At 30.8% G+C, this 24,530-nt stretch overlaps 1 protein-coding gene across 1 annotated transcript; it reads right to left on the minus strand.

The window, feature by feature from the left end:
* Positions 1-1,189: 1,189 nt before the first annotated feature.
* On the minus strand, positions 1,190-11,061 carry LOC113367239 (general transcription factor II-I repeat domain-containing protein 2B-like). Its single transcript, XM_026608867.1, has 2 exons — positions 9,444-11,061; positions 1,190-1,236 (listed from the first exon to the last, which is right to left on the minus strand). Exons 1-2 carry the CDS (start codon positions 11,059-11,061, stop codon positions 1,190-1,192), a joined length of 1,665 nt encoding a protein of 554 aa, XP_026464652.1.
* Positions 11,062-24,530: the final 13,469 nt, after the last annotated feature.

Below are 24,530 nucleotides of genomic sequence, written 5' to 3' on the forward strand. Positions count from 1 at the left end.
CGCCTGTATTTGCTGGTTCACCATCGTAAAATAAGCCTATCAAAGAATCGAGAGCTATTCATTTATCAGTGAAAAACTCGTTCAATTTGAATATTTTACTTTCAGAATCTTCATTTTCCAATTTTGTGTAACCCAACAATTGGCAACTCAGTTCTTTTAAAATAACTAAATGCGCCCCTTTAATCATTCGTGGATGAAATTTACTATCGATTCTTTCCATGGTAATAGAATCATTTTTTTGGTCGTCGAATGAAAATGCTATTAAATTAGATGAATCATATCGTTTTTGTAGAGCTTGCCTACTTTTCTGTTTGTCACGAAGGCTTTTATGTTTACCCATAATGAGGAGTTTACCCCAATCATCCTTTACGCCCAGGTCTTTCATGATTGCCGTCGCCAGGGCAGAAGCAACTCTATCAGAAATTTCAAATCTGTCACACATTATGGCATAGTTAGAAGACTTGTATCTTGGACTATATGGTCCACGTTTTATATAAGAAGTATTTGTGAACTTTCCGAACTGCTTTTAAAGAGTTATACGCAGTTAGAATTTTCAAAAAATCTTTTTTTCGAATTTTCGGAATGTACATATATTTGAGTATATTCTCTAAAAATTTGAAGTCAATCCGATGACTACTTTCGGAGATGTACCTGAATTTGTAAGGCCACGTAAGAGCGTTATAAAGTAGGTAGTAAAAAAGAAAGTATCGGGTATGTTCAAATAAGGATGGGCTTACGACTCCGCGACCTAGTCAAAAATAAAACTGAATCAATGGAAAAAGATAAAAAAACAATTAATAAAAAAGTACTTTCTGCGAATAGTAAAGCCAATTATTGCATGTGTTTCTTCAGTTGTTGAAATGGCGGCTTACATTGCAGCTGCAATATGCAATGAAGGTACAACATCATTGTTACACATTATGAATGCATTTGGGCTTTTATTAGACACCGCAGCATATGATTATACTCAGAAAGAGGACACAGAGCGCGAGATGATCTCCGACGCGAGAGCGCTAGAAAGAATGGCTCGACGACAACACCAGCTGGACTTACTGGAAGCTAAGGATCCTACACAAGGTCCCTATTATGGCCCTAAAATCGATGATACCATAAAAGTTTAAAAAACAAAATTTACCTATGTGTAAACTACTTCTGAAACTTTAAACGCGTTTATCTCAAAACTGTCATTTCAGAGTTGGTGAGCAAGATTTCTCAGAGATGGCTCAACTAATTTGACTAAAATTTTAACACAATCTTTTTAGATAAATTCTTCAGGTATTGAACAAAGAAATAAGACGTAAAAAGTTTTTTTTACTATTTTTTTTGACAATTTACAGCAAAAATTTCCATCGAAAATGAATTTTTTTTTCAAATTGCCGCCATTTTGTTCAAAATTTTATTTATTTCTTCGTTCACTACCTGCATTTAACTATCCTTTGAAAGAATTCACCCTTCTTTAGTTCAGATAATCTAAACCGATAAAATCATGCTTACCGCCGAACGCCTTTTTATGGAGAACGTTCGGAAAATCATCTCCAGAGACGGTGCACATCCATATTTTGACACGAGTAGTACACAGTTATATTCTTCAAAGTGTGCTCTTTCAGAATTACTATGCACAATAAATAAAAGCTGTATCCACAAAAAATCGTAAAAAAAACTTTTTTTTTGCATCGCAACTGCGTATAACCTCCTTAAACTCAAAACCAACATCTGGAATATATATCTCACCTGGAGTAAAATCGCTAGTTATTATAGATGATGATAGTTCATCTTCAATTTTTGTCTTATATTCTGGTATCGTAGATTTCCTCTCATTATGTTGATCTATCATAAACGCTTATAAATGTTGTGGAATCAGTCCGCAAGAACACAGTATTCTTTTCATATCGCATTTGCATTTTCCAATATAAAATAAGTCTTTCGTAGATTCTACAAACTCCTGAAATAATGTTTCGGTAGACTTGCTTTTATTTGTACTTTTATATTTATCAATCAATCGGTTCAATTTTCTAGCGATACTTCATTTATCCATAACTTGAATATCAATTTTTTCCCACGTCTGAATCAAGTTCGTTACCACATTTGGAGTAAATGTTTTATATGAAAACATTTTATTTTGTTTTTGTAAGTTTTCAGCCCAATAAAAATAATACCTGATGATTTCCACACTTGTTGGAAGATTCACTCCTGTAAATTCTTCTGCTTGCCCAAATGTACTTTGATCTAACTGAAGAACTGAATGAAGACTTATGCAGATTTGTCACATTAATATAATGTGATCGAATTTTCGAGAATTATAATAAAAAAATACTAGCGCACTCTGATGGAAATAAATAACAACAAACTAAACCCGATTTAAAAACCCCCGCACAAACTATTAATGAAAATATAACTCACAATTTGAATTATTTACATGCCTAAATTAATATATTTACTTGCCCATATTACTTTATAAAAGTGCTCATATTACTTAATTTTACTTCATGAAAATAAGTAATAATGCATATCGAATTATTACTAAAAAAATGTAATTTAGATATTATTATTACTGAAAACAATTAATATATAGTACGAGATTTTAAAAATTATGGGCAACATTATTGAAGCAGTTATTTTGAGTGAAAAAATACAAGGTAATATTGTACCTTTACTGCGGATACTAGTATAAGGTTGTTCGGAAAGTCACTTCGTTTTTTTACCACCAGAATTTAACTATATTTTTTTGAATCTAACATCACATTTGCCCTATAATCATTATATGATTTTAAAACTTATATTTTAAGGCTAGTGTGTAAAAAATTATAATCGATTGCATGCAATAGTTTTTGGATGGTGCCACTTTGAATACGGAAAGAATTAAGCAGCATTTTCGACATAATTTACTCTTTTGCTATAGAAAAGATAAAACTTCAATTTAAGTCAAAATGAAATTGACCGATGTGTACTGAAATGACATGTTGATAGTACGACAGTGACAAAATTGGCTTTCTAAATTTCGTTTCTGGTATTTTAATGTCCAAGATGCACCAAGTCCAAGAAGTACGGTTAAAGCTGATAAAGACGCAAAAAAGGCATTTGTTGATGCAAACCGATGAATAAAAACACATGAGATTCCATTGAGTAAAAATTTATCAAATTTAACAGTTCATGACACTCAAAAGGTCTGGGATTTTCCTCGAAACTCAATGTATGGTTCTCATAGAAGAAAACGTGTGTCGTCGCTCTGGCGTCCGCGATTCGCCTTTGAAAAGTCTTGAAAATTATCAGGATTTGAAGAGAATTGTCACTAGGAATTTCAAATGAGATGTAAGGAATACAATACCCGCATTGTTCATGAAACAAAAAAAGAACCAGCTCAAAACAGGTGCAAAGCTAAAATTTGCCAGAAATGTGATGCAGTATGTTTGGTAAGATTTTAAAAGAGTTGTTCATTTTTCAACTTTTCCAGAATAACATAACGGTTAATTCGGATGCCTTGTGTCATCAGCTGGATAAACTAAATGATATACTTTAATAGAAAAGTAGAGAATTAACCCACTACAAGGTATAGTCCTGTATTAAGATGATGCAAGACCTCACAAAAGTTTAGTCAATGAAAATGAAGCTTTTGAAGCTTTGACCTGCCATCATCGGACCATTATTTGTTCCTGTCACTAAAATAAATTTTGATCAAAACTTTGCCAATAACGACCAAAACAATTATGATTTCGAAGATATGCTAATACCAGAAATATGACTAAATATGTTTGCTCAAAACTGCCAATACATAATTTATTAAAGTAATTGATTATTGTGCGAAAATTACGAGCAAAAATGTCTATAAAAACGAAGTTACTTTCCGAACAACCCAATATATTATTGAAGTAAAACTTCTGTAGGCGCGACTAAGGTGTAAATCCGTGCAAATGCAATGGAAGTGCGTTAAGGCAGATAAGGTAAGATAAGAGTCAATGATTCGTCATTAGCTCTCGATGACATGATTTCTATACGGGTCGATTGTGATTGGTCATCGCGTATGCGAATAGAGATCTGTCGTTGTATGCGTACCGGCATCAGCGTTGTATGCGTACCAGCGCCAACGTTATATGCTTACCGTTATCAACAAGGAAATCGGCATAGATAAATAACCATTTTAAAGTTTCATCTTAGTAAAAATCTTGATTTAATAAAAAAAAGCCTGAATCAGATGAATATTTTACCCTGTGCGCGTAAATAATTATAATGAAAACAATAAAACAAATGCAGCATTTGCGCCGTGTATGAAACAAACTTTATTGAAATAATTTCTATATTATTCGTAGTTTCTATATGGTTTCTATAAATCTTTGAAGTTGTTGAAATGGAAAATATTTTTTAGGCAAAACAGTTCAAAGAATGAGATTATATCGCCAGCGAAAAGAAAAAAAATACCATCAGTCAATGAATGTATGTTAATTTTAATTACATGAAGTTCTTCAAACACAATTATTACATGACGAGTAAAGTTGCGAAAACAATATTTGTTTAGGCGTTGTTTAACATAATCCACTGTGTGAACGAATATTATAGAAGTTATTAATCAGCTATTACTTCATTTCTCTAATAAAGGTTCATTTCTAAATGCTAATTACAATTACAAACGGATCATGTCATATTTGAAGTATATTTTTAACTTCCCGTAGGGTAAGTTATTGTAATGGGCCAAAAATCGAAATTGAAAATTTTTACATTTCTCGACGTTTTGAAGGTTTCTGAACGTTTTGGCATACCTCAGAAAAAATGGATGTGTGTGTGTGTGTGTGTATGTATGTATGGATACAAATTTCCAGTCACGTTTTCGGGCGCACGGATCAACCGATTTGAATGGTTCAAAAAACATTCGATTTCTAATGATAGGGAAAAGAGCTGATTAGTTTTTGGCAAAGGCAAGTCCAGTCGTTTCGGAGATACGGAGCAAAGAGTGCAGAAAATAGAAATCGACTTTTTGAGAGAACGGAGTATCCGATTCAAATGATCTAAAAAATTAGTAATGATTGGGAGTAGTGTGTATTAGTTTTTGGCAAAGGCAGGCCCAGCCATTTCGAAGATACGGAGCTAAATATGTAAAAAATGGCAGTTTTTGAGAGAACTAAGCGTCCGATTTAAATGATTCAAAGAACTTTCTGCTTGTCTTAACAAAATAATTGATTTTGGAAAAAAATGTATATATATATATATATATATATATTTTTAGTTTTTTTTGTATATCTAAAATAATTCAGATTTTATTTTTATTCTGACTATAGTTCTAATATAACTTAAACAAATAATTTCAACTTTGTAATTCAGTTTATATAATTCCTATAAATATTAGACAATGTTACAATATTTATAATAATCTATTTGAAAACATTCAGTATTCCTCGAACATTTCGTTACGGTACGGGAAGTTCCAGCAATTTGCCTTAAGGCACGATGCCACCCACCCCACTAGTTTTTATTTCACTTTATTTTAGCAATCAGAAATACAAAAATAATTTCTACGAGCAAAACTGTACATTTAAATAAGTATGATGTTATATAAGATAACCCAGTGATATATCTTACTTAGTTTACATAATTTCGAATGGCCATATCCTTTTCAGTCTCATATTGTCATGCGGTAGTAAGATGTCTGCAACTATTGGGTTTGGGTGTGTCTCGAATTTATTTCTATGGATTAAGGAACGTTCTTGTATTATTTGCCGGACTGTTAACATTTTCAAGTCATTGTGTATTCTAAAGTTTGTCACGTACTATGGTGCGTTTAGAATTGATCTTAGAATTTTATTTTGCATTCTTTTTATTATTGCAATATTTGATTTTGAAGCAGTGCCCCATAACTCTATGCCATACATCCAAATTGGTTTCGTTACACACTTATACAATAGTAATTTGTTCTCTGCAGATAATTTAGAGTTTCGGTTTATTAGCCAATATAATTCTTTCATTTTTTTGTGAAATTTGATTCTTTTTTTTATTAATATGATGTCTCCATGTTAATTTCTTATCTAGATGCATACCCAAGAACCCAAGTACTTTACCACATCTGATTTTGGGACAGGTTTGTTGTTTAGATAGACTGTAGGGCATGTATTATAACGTAAAGTAAACGTTACATGTACACATTTATCTTCATTAATATTTATTTTCCATTTTTCCAACCATTTTGTAGTATATTTAAATATCTTTGAGTTTGTTCAGATGCTTTAGATGTGTTTTGATTCCTGATGAGTATTGAAGTGTCGTCGGTAAAAGTGGCTAATGTTGAATTTTCTAAAATCGGTATGTTTCTAGTAAAAAGAATATATAGAAAGGGGGCAAGAATACTTACTTGAGGTACTCCGGATTGAATCTTAAACTAGAGTCACTAACTTTTCAATATTACTTTCTGAGTCTTTTATATTATTACTTGATGACTAATCTTTACAATAATTTTACTTTTAAATATTTCTGTTACGAAATTCGGACCTGGCAATGCTCGTAATTGTTTTTGTTAAAAATGCTTAGTTAACAATATTTACTTGAACTTAACCTTGATGGTTACGTGAAGTCAACAAAATAATAGTGGTGTGTGAACAATAATCGAACTACCCATTGTTACAAAAATGTTACCCAAGTACAACCAAAATCCTAATAAAACTAGTTGGTTTGGTATTTAGCCTTGAGGCAAGTTACATGAACTTCCCGAAATGTGTAAATAATCGACTTAATAAAAAAAATGTGTAAATAATATACTTTATTAATCCTACTTTAAAAAAAAAACGATAATAATTTTAGCAAACTTTGACGAATTTTTAAAATTAAACTACTTGTCGTTAGGCCATAATATTACAGTAAGTTCTATAAGACCATGATGTATAGCCAAAAAAATTACATGAAAATCGGCTTAAATTTTTTTTTCAACAGTTAATTACAAGAAAACGGCTCGGTAGATTTTCACCTAAAATTAATCAGTACCATTCCCAACTAATATCTTTCGAACAGTTTTTGATATTTTAAAATCGGTTCGGTAGGATGAGCTTAAATGTCGACAAAAATTTAACACTTTTTTTCAACAGTTAATTACAAGAAAACGGCTCGGTAGATTTTCACCTAAAATTAATCAGTACCATTCCCAACTAATATCTTTCGAACAGTTTTTGATATTTTAAAATCGGTTCGGTAGGATGAGCTTAAATGTCGACGAAAATTTAACACTTTTTTTCAACAGTTAATTACAAGAAAACGGCTCGGTAGATTTTCACCTAAAATTAATCAGTACCATTCCCAACTAATATCTTTCGAACAGTTTTTGATATTTTAAAATCGGTTCGGTAGGATGAGCTTAAATGTCGACGAAAATTTAACACTTTTTTTCAACAGTTAATTACAAGAAAACGGCTCGGTAGATTTTCACCTAAAATTAATCAGTATCATTCCCAACTAATATCTTTCGAACAGTTTTTGATTTTTTAAAATCGTTCGGTAGGATGAGCTTAAATGTGGACGAAAAGTTTTTTTCAAATTACAAAGAAACGACTTGGCAGATCGTTGCACAAAACTGACAAACGATAGTCCTCCACGAAATACATCAAATGGCTTTTAAATTTCTAAAATCGGTTCAGGCGTTTTTGAGAAAACGTCGATCAAAAGTCTAATTTTGACAAATGCCAAAAAGACCATACTGATTTTTGCAAACTTTGACGAATTTTTAAAGCTGAACCAGTTGTCGTAGGGCCGTAATATTTTAGTATGATCTAGAACAGGGGTCGGCAACCTTTTAACTGTGGTGTGCCAAGCCACTGTACCAATATGATTCAGAGTGCCGCCTTAATTCTGAACAAGGACGTAGCGTGCATTGGCGGGGCCCCGTATCAAAATTTTTTTGGGGATAAAGTTTCTGCTTCTATGAACAATAATGATCTGAGTGCTGTTTGTGTATCATAGAAGTATTTAACTTCCTGAAAGAAATGTTTAAATTTTTTTTGCCAGAAAATGTTTGTTTACAACGATAGGCTGAGCCGATTTCTCGAAATTAGGAGAAGAGTGCTAAAATTTTCGCCCTCGTTTCAAAATCAAGAACTGTTCGGATTATATCCCCCGGACCTCTTTTTCTTTTAAAAAATCAAAAAATTTGGATTAAATCTAAATTCTTATTGATTGTGTCGATTATTTACACATATCGGGAAATACAAGCAAAGTTTCCTAAGACTTACAACTAATTAGCTAATTTTGTATCAGTTTTATTTTTGAAAAACTTTTTTCAGCATTTGCGGTTGAAACTGGGTAAATTGTATGCAAAAATTACTTCGGGAAAAATTTAAGCAAAAGTATTGAATTTTGACAGCGATATAATAAATATTGAATTTCATATTTTAGACATATTTTTCGAGTGTTTACAATTGGTTATAAAAATTAACAGAGATGATCTTACTGTATTTAGACGAAAGTTTCATGAAGACAGGTGTTTTTGCTGAATTACTCAAGTTGTAATTATTCGAATATACTAATTGAGTCGAAGTCTCTGTACTTTGTTTAATTTCAGAAATTAATATGTATATTTAGCAATAGTATATGTTGAGTTTGAAACAAGATTACGGGTTGCTATACTTTGCCTTTTGTTTTTGAAAACAGTCGTTTACGCTCCATTCCTTTGATAATTTTTCGAGACATTTAGCAAACTGCTGAATTAATTTTAATTTTTTAATTTGCACAAAATGACTTAATAAAATGCTAGTTTTCTATTCTATCGCAATCGCAACTCTCTTTATATTTTTACATTTTACACGCTCATGTTTTATTCGAAATTAAATTTAGTTGCAAGGAAGTTTTCATGATTATTTTAACTTTTGTTATTTGTAAAATAAGATAAAAATTCGTAAGATTCTATTAATATTTGGGCTGGTTGGGCCCCCATGGCCCGGAAAAATACACTTTAAAACAATAATTTTACATTTCTCTTAATGAAATTAAATTTCACTGAACAAATTTTTCACGATTAATTCGATTTTTATGAAATAATTTTTTTATTATTAATATTTGCTTACGGACGTTGGGGGCCCCTCTGGCTTGGGGCTGATATGGCTGATACGGCGGTAGTTACGCCCCTGATTCTGAAATATATAATTAGGTTCTAGGAGAGATGAATTAAAACCAAATTTATCTTTTAAACATATTTATTAACAAATAACCTACAATTCTAACATAAACTAAACAATTTTAATGTGAACCTTGTCCCTGTACATTTTTGCTTAACAATTCAATATCCGGGGTATAATTTGTTACTTTTAATTTCACACATGATTCTGAATGTTCAGTTGTTAAACGACTTCTTTGTGAACTCAAAATATTTTTCATGTGTGAAAAAATTTGTTCACAAAGATATGTGGAACCAAAAGCTGAAAGGAGAGCGCATGCAATTTTCTTTAAACAAATAAATCTTTCCGGCAATGACATCCAACAATTTAATATGACCGTCGATTTTTCTATAGAGTCATCTTCTAGATTTTTTCGTAGTTCTTTAAATTTTGTTTTCCATAATTCTGACGATGTTAGTTCGATAATTTCCATTTCTAAATTATCAACATTCATCCACTCGAAAATTGGACAATCGAACGGTATTATTGATGAATCTAAATCTGGCTGTATGAGGAAGGAAAATATAGGCACATAAGCTTCAAAATCTTTGCATCTTTTGCAAAATTCATCTTTAAGTGCTTCAACGTAGGTTTTGAGTTCATTGTTGTTTACGGTCGATTCATTTGCAAGCGCTCTCACATTTGGGAAGTATTTGTAGGTGCTCGTGTTAATATCACGTAAAAATATATTTAATTTTGACGCAAATGCTGTCCAATATTCAAATAATTCGAGCACCGTTTGGCGCTTTCCTTGCAATTTCAAGTTTAATTCATTTTGATGATTTGTTACATCGGTCAGAAACATTAATTTGCCTAACCATTCTTCATCGTTCAATTCGGGGAAATGTTGTTCCTTTTCGTTAAGAAAAACTTTGATGGGTTCCAGACATGACACAAACTTATTTAAGACATTTCCCCGACTAAGCCAACGAACATGGCTGTATGAGGGAAGGTCAACATATTCACTTTCCATTTCTTCTAAAAGAGATTTAAATTGTCTGTGTGTTAGTGAAGAGCGAGACACTATAAAATTAACTATTTTAACAACAGTGTTCATTACAGGAATTAAGCGCTGTGACGAAATTTTGGCAACTAAACTTTCCTGGTGTATTATACAATGGAAGTTCAATATTTTATGTCCAATATGATTTTCAAGAAGTTTGACAAATCCTCTATCTTTGCCAATCATTGCAGCTGCGCCGTCAGTAGTTACAGAAAATATTTTTTTGACATTAATGTTCTTGCTGTCAAAATAACCTATGAATGAAGAAAGAATATCCTCCCCCTTAGTTGTCCCATACAGAGGAATCAAAGTACACAATTCTTCATAAACTTGATCTTTATTACAATACCGTGCAAATACCGCAAGCCGCGCAATATCATTTACGTCGGTACTTTCATCAACAGCAACACTAAATGAAACAGCTTCTTGTAATCCAGCATTCTGTTTTGTTGTTACATTGTCTGCCATTTCAGTTATTCTTCTTTCAATTGTTCGCGCAGAAGCCGGTATTTCTTGAATTCGGGATAATATGGTTTGTTGGTTAGGTAAATCGCTAAACAACTTTTCAGCACTTTTTATAAAAATTTCCTTTATATATTCTCCATCTGTAAAGGGTTTGCCTTTGGCAGCTATGCAATGAGCAATTGCGAAGCTGCATTCTGTCGCTTTAGCCTTCGTTCCAGTCATTCCACAAAAAAAAGTTATTTGTTTCTTATAACAAGAAACAGCTTTCTTTATAGTTTCACATTTCTCATCGTTGCTATTAAATGTGGACTGATGTTTGGTTCGGAAATGTCTTTGTACACTTGACGTGCGGCATACTACACTTTCGCGGCATATCGCACATACAGCACGATCCTTTTGTTGTATAAATCCATATTCATTCGTCCAACAGTCTTGAAAACCGCGAACATCTAATTTTTGTTTCTTACTCTCCATTTGATTAAATACGAATGAATTATAACAAATATAAAATCAATAAGATACAAGTCTTCACAAAAAAAGTTAGAACGAAAAGTAGCGACCAAACGAAATGCAAGTTTAACTGCGCAAGTTTAAGCCCACCGCACAAGCACACAAGCAAATGGTGCGCAGCACTCGCAGTTGATAAACGAGAAAGAGGGGGGGGGCGAGTGATACTCCAGCATTCAGCTTCGTGAAGGCCGCTTCGATAACTACTCGGCACTGCACATGTTTTATCCCTTTTACTCCGAATGCGGTCTCAATCAACCTTCGCGCAGATTTTCATGAAATTAGCGAACCACATTATAATCAAACTTTCTCTCTTATTTTCAACATTTTCTCTTATTTAAAAATCACTTCGTCTCGATATATTTGCGATTTTCCTAATTCCTTTGTAGCGTGCCATTCAGAATCCCTTCGCGTGCCAAGCCTGGCACGCGTGCCGTAGGTTGCCGATGCCTGATCTAGAAGACTATGGTATCTATCGTCAAAAAAATAATCATAAAAATCGTCGAAATTTTTTTTTTAAAAACTTTATTACAAGAAAACGGCTCGGCCGATCTCTACCAAAAACTAATCAGCACGATTCCCAACCAATATCTTTCGAACGGTTTTTGAATTTTCAAAATCGATTCAGAATTGCGGGCTAAAACGTAGACGAAAAATTTTTCACTTTTCTGCCATTTATGAAGAAACAGCTTGGCCGATCGTCGCACAAAACTGACAAACAATAGTTCTCGTCGAGATACATCGAATGGCTTTTAAATTTTTGAAATCGACCCAGCCGTTTTCGAGAAAACGTCGATTTACGGCAAAAAATCTGTTCACATACACACACACACACACACACACACACATACTTTTTCCAAATTTGGTCTCATTCGATTCAGAATGGCTTGAAACGTCGAGAAAACATAAAATTAGCGAATCGGTTTTTTTGATGAAAACATAAACTTCTCCTTCGGGAAGTTAAAAATTGTGAAATTTCAGTATTCACTCTTGTTTGAAAAGTTTGGATTTCTAAATACGACTTTAATATTGGATAGAAAATTTCTGGTAAATATTGTTTAATCTTGAAAAGTAAACCACGATGCCATACTTTGTCAAAAGCTTGTTTTATATCTAGAAAGACTCCGCTGCAATACTCTCTATTTTCAAATGTTTCATTGATGATTTGAACTAACCTATGAACCTGCTGAATGGTAGAGTGTCTGTTTCGAAATCAAAATTGATGTGTTGGAATCCAATGATCAGATGGTACTACAGTATTTATTCGGTTAAGTAAAATTTTTTCTAAGAGTTTGAAAAGTATTGGCAATAAATTAATTTGTCTGTAAGAGGACACAATGCACAAGTCCTTCCCTGGTTTTGGTATTATTATAATTTGTGCTGCTTTGAAGCAGCGCGGCCAGTATCCTGTTTTGATGATGGCATTGAATATGAATGTTTAAAGCAATGTTGTTGTGCCTAGTAGTTCTTTCATAATTCTACCAGAAATTAAGTCATATCCTGCTGACTTTTTAGGATTGAGTATTTGGATTTGATGATGAACTTCTTTTGGTTTGTTGCGTATTATTGGTTGCAAAGGTCCTATTTGTCTTAATGTATTTTTAATGTCTTGATTAGGAGTATTATCAAATGGCTGGAATACGCATTCAAGATATTTTGCAAAAAGTTGGGCTTTCTCTGCATCGCTTTTGGCCCAGGGATCATCTATACTCCTTCTAATTGGCGACGCAGAAATTTTAGGTTTCTTAGAGTTTCTAATAGGCTTCTATATTGATTGATCTGTTCTTGATAGTTGTATTATATATTTTTCAAATTCCTCATTTCTGATTTTGTTTAATTTATATTTAAGCTCTCTGCATAACTTGTTATTTATTTATTTATTTATTTATTTATACGCCAATCGCCTTTATACCGCATTTTTAATATAGTATGCTAATTCATAACTTGTATATTTATATATATACGAGTATATATATAGATATATATATATATATATATATATATATATATATATATATATAAATATATATATTAAAGAAGTTAATTAGAAGTTAAGTTTGATGTTGAGAAATATGAGTAAGTTCTTCAAGGGCAATACATCAAATAAAAGGCAAAGATTTAGAAGTTATTCTTTAATTTTTTCCAAACGTTTCGACATAGGATTTTATGTCATCATCAGTGGATCTACAGAATGAACATTGAAAAATTAATATAAACTAGGAAAATATGAAAAATTGGAAAAAGAACTATAGATACAAGTAATATAATTATAACAATAACAATTATAACTAAACAGATAGACAAACATAAGAAATGAAAAGTAAAAAGAAATATATACAAACATACAAAAGCGTAATATATATACATAAATATACACATAAACAGACATATATATATATATATATATATATATATATATATATGATATACATGTACAAACACGTACACATACACACATATATATATACATAATATGTATATATATATATATATATATATATATATATATATATACATACAGAGCCGGTCCTGCCTTGCATGCGATGCATGCAAAAAATGCGGGAGCACGCTCTAGGGGGCGCCAAAACGAGTTTCCGAAATTAAATTTACAATATAATATTTATATTTTTTATATAAAATCTAGAAATATTTATATAAAATCTAGAATACTTAATAAATTATAATAAACAATTTAACTTAATTAGGGATACCGAGACACAAAATGCATTTATTCACATTTATTTTGCAATGTGATATCAATAGAAACAATTAACCGATTGATAACTCTGCAAATTAGTAAATAACAGCTCTGTTCATTGCTTAATCTACTTATTCAATTTTTTCTTTGTTTAAAGTTGGAATCGAAAAAGAAATTATCTAGTGCTAGTGTTCAATTAGATAAGCTTAAACCTGCGAAAGATTAAATTAATTATTTTGAATGTTGAAGACATGCGTGGTTAGGGTTATGGAAATGGAACAAATATGAAAAATGGAATTAAAATTTACTTTGGAACGAAAATCTTAAGGCTTTTTTATAACAAGCGGTATCCATACTCTAAATTTAATAATTAATAACTATGCAGAAATTATACATATCAAATATAACAAGTTTTTGTTAATACAGTTCAAGAAATGTGTAATTTTTTTGCAATTTCTACTGATTTTTGTACAATACTTTTAAAATACGTTAAAAATTTAACTTTAAAACAACAAACTGATACTCTGAATATGACGGGAAAGCATGGATAAATACAATTCGGCTCTTACGATATCAATAAGGAGAAGTTTACGACGCATTTTTGGATATAGTAAATAATGAAAAATTAAATTAAATTAAAATTAAAAAAATCGAATCGAAAACATGAAATACGAGTATTATGATTGAAAATGAAAAGCTGGTTTTTTGGCACTCTTGGCATGATTTGCTCAAGAGAATAAATCGCATAATAAATAAGTAAAATGTTTTAAAACCCTAATATTAATATTGCACATACGTTAAAAATAACTGAAAATTTAAAAATATTTGATTATAATCAACCGCCGATTCGCCTCGATTTTGTGAATAAATTTAAAATCAATGTATTTTATACGCTTTTAAATTATATCTAATTTTTTGTGTACTAAATTCAAAATAATTAAAAATTAATTTTTAAAAAATATGTTAATATTTATATAATTTTAATGATAAACTGTCAAAACAGTTAATATTAATAGGGGAGGGGGGGCGCTAGAAAAAAAGTTGCATGCGTGCGCTAATGACCCCAGGACCGGCCCTGTATACATACATACACACATATATACATATACATACACAAATATATATATATATATATATACACATACAGACGCATACACATATATAAACAACAAAGGTAACTTACATAAATATGGTCTTACATCAGTAACTAGCGCATGGCACATAATTTTCTTTTTTTATAATCATACAGACACATACACATATATAAACAACAAAGGTAACTTACATAAATATGGTCTTACATCAGTAACTAGCGCATGGCACATAATTTTCTTTTTTTATAATCATAAACTTGTTTTTTGTTTTTGTTGAACAGAGTATAGCAAAATATTTGTGAAATATATGATATATTTTGCACGGAGAAAGTAGTTTATGTGTACGTTTCCGAGGCAATAATGAAACATGTGTTTAAAAATTATTTGAAGAGACCGTTTGAAGGATAGTTGGCGAGTTTTTTTACAATCGGTGTTTTGAAGTATGAGTGAAGAGGCTAAGAATCAAAGTTCGGGATCGGACCGCGTAAGGGTAGGTTTACAGGTTCGGAATTACGCTAGTTAAGAGGAAACAAATTTGGAAATATTATTGAGTATCACCTGATAATTTTCACAGAGTATGGAGGCATCACATCTTTTATTAATGCAAGATTTATTAATGCTAATTAGACAGGATTCAGCAAACCTTTTCTGTATAATGTTCTGTTCGTGATAAAGTATACTAGCGTTGTAAAAGTTAAAAGAATGTTTACATTTTTTTATATGTTCTATTATCATGGTTTGATTTTGTCGAGGATTTTTTCAATTATTATCATGTTGTTTTAGTCGTTTTATTGATTTCTGTCCAGTTTCACCTATGTAAATGGAATCACAATCATTGCATTTTAATTTATAGACAATATTTGATGTGCGTTCTAAACTAGTGGGTGATTATAGTTATATTTGTTTTTATCCTCAGGTTTATGTTAACGCTGCCATATGGCTCTCGCATGTCTTTTATCCTGTATTAAAACTTTGACTTCAAGTGATACCTCAGACTTTACATTTATTTGTAGATATGTGTATATATGGAGTAGCTTTTTGTGCTGATGTTTGGATATTCTTTATTAATGTTTCTGTTGCTGCTTCAATTTCGGCTTCATCCTTGAGTGAAACTTTGAGGTTTGTTTTTTCAATTAGGTCTACCCGAAATTTATCCCAATTTGTATACTTGTTATGTAGTTGAATGTTTACTTTTGGGAATATTTGAGACACCAACAGTTAACACAATAGGGGAGCGATCCGATGATTAGTTGTAGTATGATTTGATATCTGTAAATTTGTCATTAATTTGATTGTATATGAAAAAGTCTAAAAGATCTGGTATTTTATGGGGGTCAATTTGCCAATATGTAGGAGATCCTGATGATAAAATGCCAAAGTTGTATCTGTCTATTGTTTTCAAAAGTTCTTTACCTTTTGCTGTAGTGTCTTGAGCCCCATCTAGTATGCTTGCAATTATAATCACCACCGACTATAAATTTATTACCTAATATATTAAAGAACTCTTCAAATTCATTTTGTTTTATAATATATCGTGGAGGGCAATAAACCTAGAGCCGGTCTTGTCTTGCATGCGATGCATGCAAAAAATGCGGGCGCACGCCTTAGGGGGCGCCAAAACGAGTTTCGGAAATTAAATTTATATTATTTATATTTTTTATTATTTATATAAAATCTAGAATACTTATTAAATTATAATGAGCACTCTAACTGAACTATAGATATGGAGACTGCAATGTGATATTAGTAGAGACAATTAACCTATTAATTACTCTGCAAATGAGTAAATAACAACTCTGTTTATTGCTTAATCTACTTATTCAATTTTTTCTTTGTTTGAAGTTACGGTGGAATCGAAAAATAAATTATCTAGTTTGCCCATAAGCGCAAATCTGCGAAAGATTAAATTAATTATTGGGCATTATTGACAAAAAATTACGAGCTGATTTTGTTGAAACTGCACTTGTTAAAATATATAAATAAATTATAATCGGGAAAATGAAAAATGGGGAGTCATTTCTTAAAAAATGGCATGTTTATTCCGAGAAATTGAATTGTAACTTTTATTTTTGGATTTTTTATTAAAGCATGGATGAATACAATTCGGTTCCTACGATATCAATAAGAAGTTTACGACGCAATTTTGGATACTGTGAAAAATAAAATTAAATTAAAATTAAAAAAATCCAATATGAAATACGAGTGTTATGATTGAAAACGACAAGCTAGTTTTCTTTAGCTGTCTTGGCATGATTTGCTCAATAGAATAAAACGCACAATAAATAAGTAAAATGTTTCTAAACCCAAATATTAATATTGCACATACGTTAAAAATAATTGAAAATTTAAATATATTGATTATAATCAACCCGCAAATTACCTCGATTTTTTCTACATAAATTTAAAATCAATGTATTTTATACTCTTTAGATTATATCTTATTTTTTGTCCAATCAAATTAAAAATTACTTTAAAAAAATTGTAAATATTTATATAATTTAATGATAAACTGTTAAAACAGTTAAAATTAATAGGGGGGGGGGGGGCGCTAGAAAAAACTTGCATGTTGGCGCAAAGGACGCCACGACCGGCCCGGAATAAACCCCTGACAGTGATAAATCATATGTCTTCAATTTTACTTTTATTATTGTGGCTTGAAGATAATTGAATTGAAAATTTGTAAGAGCATAATGTTCTAATGAATCCTTAATTATAATGGCCAAACCTCCGTGTATCAGGGTAATTGCTTTGGTATGTTGTATAGTTTGGTATTTTAAAGTATGAAAAATTTGTAAAATGTGTAGTCTAATTAATATTACATCGATGTGGTTTAGTTTTAGGAATGTTATCAGTTCTAGTTTATGTTCTGTTAGACCATTAGCGTTCCGAAGTGCGATTCTAATAAACTTTGCCATCAGTGATTTAGTTTATTTATTACTGTTGTAAGCATGTTTAGTACCATTCCATTTTGCTGAATTAGCTGGTTGAACATGTTTTTAAACTATCTACATGTTTATGCTCTATGCGATATCTATATGCTCTTTCCTCTTTTAGCTGATACGTGTGATGAACTACTTTTGTATCCCTTAAATATTTTGATAGTTTTCGAAAGATATCCGAATTTGAGCATAATATTTTAACTACATTATTGGCTAATGTACGATAAAAATAATCATTCGTAGTGACTTTGTTAATTTCTGTAATTTTGTTAATTTCTGTAAACATATCTTTTAAATCTTTAATATAGTAGATAAATATAGGTGGTGGACGTTGAACAGATGTTTGTGAAATATTGACTGTATTCATATTATTTTGCACTTGATTAATTGTGTTTAAATGTTCGAATCTATTTTGAACAATAATTTCATTAGTGTCTGGAAACGAAGACAATTTTCGTCTCTGGCTACATGGCACTTCTTGCCAGGAGTTTTGTGTATTTACGTCACTAGTATCTTCCTTTACTTGAGATTGAAGTTCACATGCATGTTGTACTGTTGCTGTCGAACTTTGTAAAAGTTGACTTTTCTTGAAATTACTGTCAGTCATCGATGTATCTGGTAACACATTCATCGTCTCCGCTATTAGTGGGACTTCATTATTCATATCCCCGAAGGAATGATTTTTTTTTCTTTTGCGAATGTTTTGTCCGTGCACTATTTTCAATAACTTTTTTTATTATTTTTTGTATGAAAGAACACACAAGATCATATACACGACCACTTGTTAATGATTATTTTTTTATAAATTTTAACTACTGATTATGGATTATACACATACTACAAAATATAGACTCGAGAGCTCTCGCAAAACACGTAATATTTGAAGTATGACTTTAATTACATTATAGTTTTTAATATGTATATATATAAATTAAATATGTATAATATATATTTTTAATGCTATTTTAAATATATAATTTATAATTTATCATTATATAAATGTGTATAATGGTTGACATTAATAAATATGTACATCACGAGTGTTACCATATTACTAATAAACATTATTCAGAATTGTTATATGATGTATTTTTTTCACTTAAATGCCATCTTCTACAGTAGCAAATAAGTTTTACTTCAATCGCGTGTGAACCTTACGCGCACTTTTTTTTTAAATTTGTTACTCTGTTTAAAAGACTGCAATTTCCAATACATATATCTTATGCTATAAATCACAAAGGCAGACAATAAATTTTTGTGTAATAAATTTGGAAAATCGGTGTTTCAACGGTGAATAAACAAAAAAATATTTATTTATACATCTACAGACTAAAAATATTGGATAACCCTTGGCATTAAAATAAATTGAGCTATTGGAAATAAATTTGTTCAATGAATTGTAGTGAATATTTTTAATATACTATTTTTAACTTCCCGTAGGGCAAGTTATAGTAATCGCAAAAAAATCGAAAATGAAAATTTTTGCATTTCTCGACGTTTCAAAAGTTTCTGAATATTTTGGCATACCTTAGAAAAAATGGATGTATGTGTGTGTGTGTGTGTGTGTATGTGTGTGTATGTATGTGCGGATACAATTTTTTGTCGACGATTTCGGGAACACCGATCAACCGATTTGAATAATTCAAAAAACATTCGATTCGTATTGATAAGGAGACGTGCTGATTAGTTTTTGGCGAAGGCACGTCTAGCCGTTCCGAAGATACGGGCCAAAAACGGTAACTCAGTTTTTAAGAAAACGGAGCGTCCGATTTTAATAATTCAAAAAACAGGTGAAGAACCTATCAAATTTTCATAAAGGCAGGTCTAGCGGTTTCGGAGATCTAATGAAAAAAGTAAAAAAAAATGTCATTTCGCGGTCAAAAATGATCATTAGACATATGCACATCAAATTATCAGATATTTTTTAGAGATTTTAACAACAAGTATAACATTACATTCCTATGGGTTCCATACCAATGTTTACGCGTTAGACGGCGACGCGGCGCTTACGCGCTTTGATAGTTCGTCTTTGTGAAGTTAAAGCAGTACGATTGCTTTGAAAAAAAGTTTAGATCTTCCAAAATATGTCAAAATAAAGAAAAAAAAAAATTTTCAAAAAAAATTAAAAAAAAAAAAATAAATAAATTTTTGTTTTTCAAAAAAAAGTAATTTTTTGTCCCATTTATAGTTTCTCAAAAATCTTATTTTTTCGAAGTAAATTTTTTTCAAAAATGTTAATTGTTTTTAAAAAAATAATAATTTTTGGTACGGAAAGTTCCAGCAATTTGCCTTAAGGCAACTTTCCGTACCATAACAAAATGTTTGAGGAATATTGAATGTTTTCAAATAGATTATTATAAATATTGTAACATTGTCTAATATTTATAAGAATTATATGAAACTGATTTGCAAAGTTGAAAAAAGTTTAAAGTGTATTAGAACTTTAATCAAAATTAAAAATAAAATCTGAATTATTTTCGATATACAAAAAAAAAAATTGAAAAAAAAAATTGAAAAAAAAAGTTGCAACAATTTTTTTTTCCAAAATCAATTATTTTGTTAAGACAAGCAGTAAGTTCTTTGAATCATTTAAATCGGACGCTTAGTTCCCTCAAAAACTGCCATTTTTTGCACATTTAGCACCGAATCTTCGAAATGACTGGGCCTGAATTTGCCAAAAACGAATAAACACTTCTCCCAATCATTACTAATTGAATGTTATTTAGATCATTCAAATCGGATGCTCCGTTCTCTCAAAAACTCGATTTCTTTTTTCTGCACTTTTTGCTCTTTGTCTCCGTAACTGCTGAACCTGCCTTTGCCAAAAATTAATCAGCACATCTTCCTATCAATAGAAATCGAATGTTTTTTGAACCATTCAAATCGGTTAATCCATGCGCCCGAAAACGTGAACGAAAAAATGCGGACACAAAACACACACACATACAATCATTTTTTCTGAGGTATGCCAAAATGTTCAGGAACCTTCTAAACATCGATAAATGCAAAAATTTTCAATTCCGATTTTTGGACGATTACAATAACTTACCCTACGGGAAGTTAAAAATCATTAATTTTAACTAAATGATAGATAGATCAGTATAGGTTATTAAAAAAAATGAAACTTTTGGACAATGGACAACGTCTGCTGGGTCATCTAGTATATATATATACTAGAAACCCAGTAAACTACAAAACGTAATAAAGCCATAAATGTTACGTAGCGCTGCCACGTCCGCACGTAGCAGGAACGTAACCTGGGAGGCACACAGAAGTATCTATTTCGCGGGCAAGAACGTAAAGTCTGTTTCGTTGCACACTAATACGACGCGGTTGCATTTTTGCTGCGTATCTAAGTTGAATAAAAAAGCGTGTAGGTGTCTTTTACGTTACATAATTATTTAATTAAATTTCCTGCAAATATAGAATCAATTTTGGAAATTTAGTAATTTTATTAAATAATATCATTTACAATATACAAAATTCACATATTACATAGTTGCAACATTAGAAAACTAAAATTTGATAGTCCATTAAATGTTAACCAATAAAAATAATTATTTATTTATTCATAATATGTATTATGTTTAACTCTCTTGGCAACCTCAGTTAAATCAGACTTGGCAAAGTTAAGTCTTGCGTGAAATATGTTCAACTCACTTGCATCTGTTAATGTATCTCAAACAGAACCAAACATCTTAGAAACATTGTAAACAAATTTTGAATTGAAAACATTGTGAACAAGTTAGTCATTTGTGAACATTACCTCTAAACATTCTCATTATTTAAAGTTAATGACTACGTAGTTCTTACGATCATATGACAGAGATAATTATTCCATGAACTTGCGTTGATTTTATCCTCTTAATTTTCAAGATGTGAATTTCCTAAAAGTAAAACATTACAAATCATATTAGTTAAAATTCTCTTCATGTAGAACTTTAATATACCAATTTTGTAACACAAGATCATCAGACTCGAAATACTTAACAATTCATGTTCTCTTCAACACTTAAACGTACACTATTCCGGGATGGTACATTATTACGGGAGTTTTTCATTTTGATCGCAAAATAAGAAAACGGTCAATAAATAATAATTTCATTCAATAGCACATTTATTATAATTTGAATCCTAATAAAATAGTACGATTTTCGAATTTAAATATTAGTTTTTAAAGCCGTAAAAAGCTTTTGAAAGCATTGGTCGTAAGCCGATCGCCATTTCGTACTGGCTTGTTAGCGAGTTAGGTTATGTGACGGTCCCATTGCTTAAGGTTTTTATTAGATTCCGATAAGCTTAATCGATTCAAATGTGTGAATTTTTTTATCATTAATAATAAGAGATTAGTTTTATAGTTAAATCGAGCATATATTTGTCAAGAAATTGTCAATTTCATGACTCCAGCAATTAGGTTCACACAACATAACCATTGAACGTTATTCCGTGAGTATCCCGCAATTACGAGAAGTAGACTTGAAATAGTTTTATCTTTTATTAACTTCCCGTAGGGTAAGTTATAGTAATCGCAAAAAAATCGAAAATGAAAATTTTTATATATCTTTACGTTTCAGAGGTTTCTGAACATTTTGGCATGCCTTAGAAAAAATGGATGTATGTGTGTGTATGTATGTGCGGTTACAAATTTTCGTCGACGATTTCGGGAACACGGGTCAACCGATTTGAATAATTCAAAAAACATTCGATTCGTATTGATAAGGAGACGTGCTGATTAGTTTTTGGCGGAGGCAGGTCTAGCCGTTCCGAAGATACGGGGCAAAAAGTGCCGAAAACGGTAACTCAGTTTTTGAGAGAACGGAGCGTCCGATTTGAATAATTCAAAGAACTTACTGCTTGTCTTAACAAAATAATTGATTTTGGAAAAAAAACATTTCACTTGTATTGACAAGATGAAGAATCGATAAAATTTTCATGAAGGTAGGTCTAGCGGTTTCGGAGATATGGAGAAAAAAGTAAAAAAATGAGCCATTTGGCGGTCAAAAATGATCATTAGACATATGCTCATCAAATTATCAGATATTTTATAGAGATTTTAACAATAAGTATACAATTTGTTAACATTCCTATGGGTTCCGTACCAATGCTTATGCGTTAGACAGCGACGCGGCGCTTACGCGCTTTATATTTTGTCCCTGTGCAGTTACAGCAGTACGATTGCTTTGAAAAGAAAGTTCAGATCTTCCACAATATGTCAAAATAAAAAAAAAAAATTTTTCAAAAAAAAAAACAAAAAAATTTAAAAAAAATTTTTTTTAAAAAAAAAATTTTTTTCAAAAAAAAGTAATTTTTTGTCCAATTTATAGTTTCTCAAAAATCTTATTTTTTCAAAGTAATTTTTTTTTTCAAAAATGTTAATCGTTTTGAAAAAAAAAATTTTGGTACGGGAAGTTCCAGCAATTTGCCTTAAGGCACGATGCCTTAATTGCCTTAAGACAGAATTCCACTTACAGCTAGTTTTCAACAAATTCGGCGGTGTTTCTGGTGTTACTAAGTTTGTTAATGACTACAGAATACTGTAACGTAATTACGGTATATGTTTTTTTAAATTTTTGATTGAGTTTGAAATGACTACTCTTTAGTAAGAAAGTACACGATTTTTTCACTTATTTGCATTGTTTCAATATACCTAGCATATTGTAGTAATGAGAGAATCATTTATTTCTACCTTTTCATCTATAATCAATTATTTCTATTATATAAATTGAATAAAAATACAGGTATATCCCGTACAGCGCACGGTACACTGCAAATGTTGATGTGTGAATCAAAACACAAAAACATATTAAAAACCATAAAAAATCGCGACATCATACACATAAGGGAGTGGTATTACATAAAGGATGTTTTTTAATACGGCGATCGTTTAAATTATCGCTCCAGGCGTGTAGAGATATATCCATACGGCGTGTAAACAAATGCGCCGAGTCGAATCATATGCAATGAATGCACGCACTTCCATATGAACTAACCCTACTTTTAAATTTGTTGATGACAGATGTTTAAGTGCGGAATTTGTGAATGTTATTATCAATTAAAATAGAGCGTATTAAATAATAATTTATTTGTAATAAGCAATTTGGTTCGGCTTTTAATGAATACATGAGTATGGAATTTTTGAAGAAATTTATAGAATGCTGTACGAAACGAAAAAAATGAAATGGTAAGTAAGTATCAGTTTTAGAATTTATTAATGAACTGAATTATTCAATATTTTTATTGTAAAATTAATTACAGATAGATGAAATGATTCCATTGAAATTGCTTCTGAGAATTGTAACTTGAAAATTTAATTTCTCTTCAGATGCAATGGTTCTTAGTTTTGAGGTTAGTTTGAAGTTGAAAATGTAATTGTCAATTTGTACGATATGTCTTAATTAATTTATCATTATATTTTCAGATATGAAGAAAACAGATCAAACAATCAAATTAAAATGAAAGATTTACAGAAATTCATTAAATACATTAAAGGCAGGAATGTATCACAAGTAGAAAATTTATTCATATTTTACTAATAATTGGTATAATAAATAAATTTCCTTCACTCGAATATAGTGAAATGGCAATAGTTTTTCTAGTGTTGTACTATATTTTATTTTATTTCATTTTAGGTGTTTTAGAGGTTTCGAATTCAAAAAGTTTAGATGGAAATCTTTTGATAAATACAATATGACATGATTGAAAATC

This window comes from Ctenocephalides felis, unplaced genomic scaffold (assembly GCF_003426905.1).
Source record: "Ctenocephalides felis isolate EL2017-DRISC unplaced genomic scaffold, ASM342690v1 CF-g0.4_SCAFFOLD_00672, whole genome shotgun sequence".
Taxonomy (NCBI): Eukaryota; Metazoa; Arthropoda; class Insecta; order Siphonaptera; family Pulicidae; genus Ctenocephalides; species Ctenocephalides felis.

What these genes read in the sequence shown, in the direction of transcription:
- LOC113367239 (XM_026608867.1), bottom strand. Translation starts at nt 11,061, where the DNA reads ATGGAGAGTAAGAAACAAAAATTAGATGTTCGCGGTTTTCAAGACTGT. An exon ending in ATCGACGGTCATATTAAATT is followed by an intron (nt 1,237 to 9,443) that starts GTTGGATGTCAT and finishes TTAAAATTTTAG; the next exon opens with TCAAATTAGTTGAGCCATCT.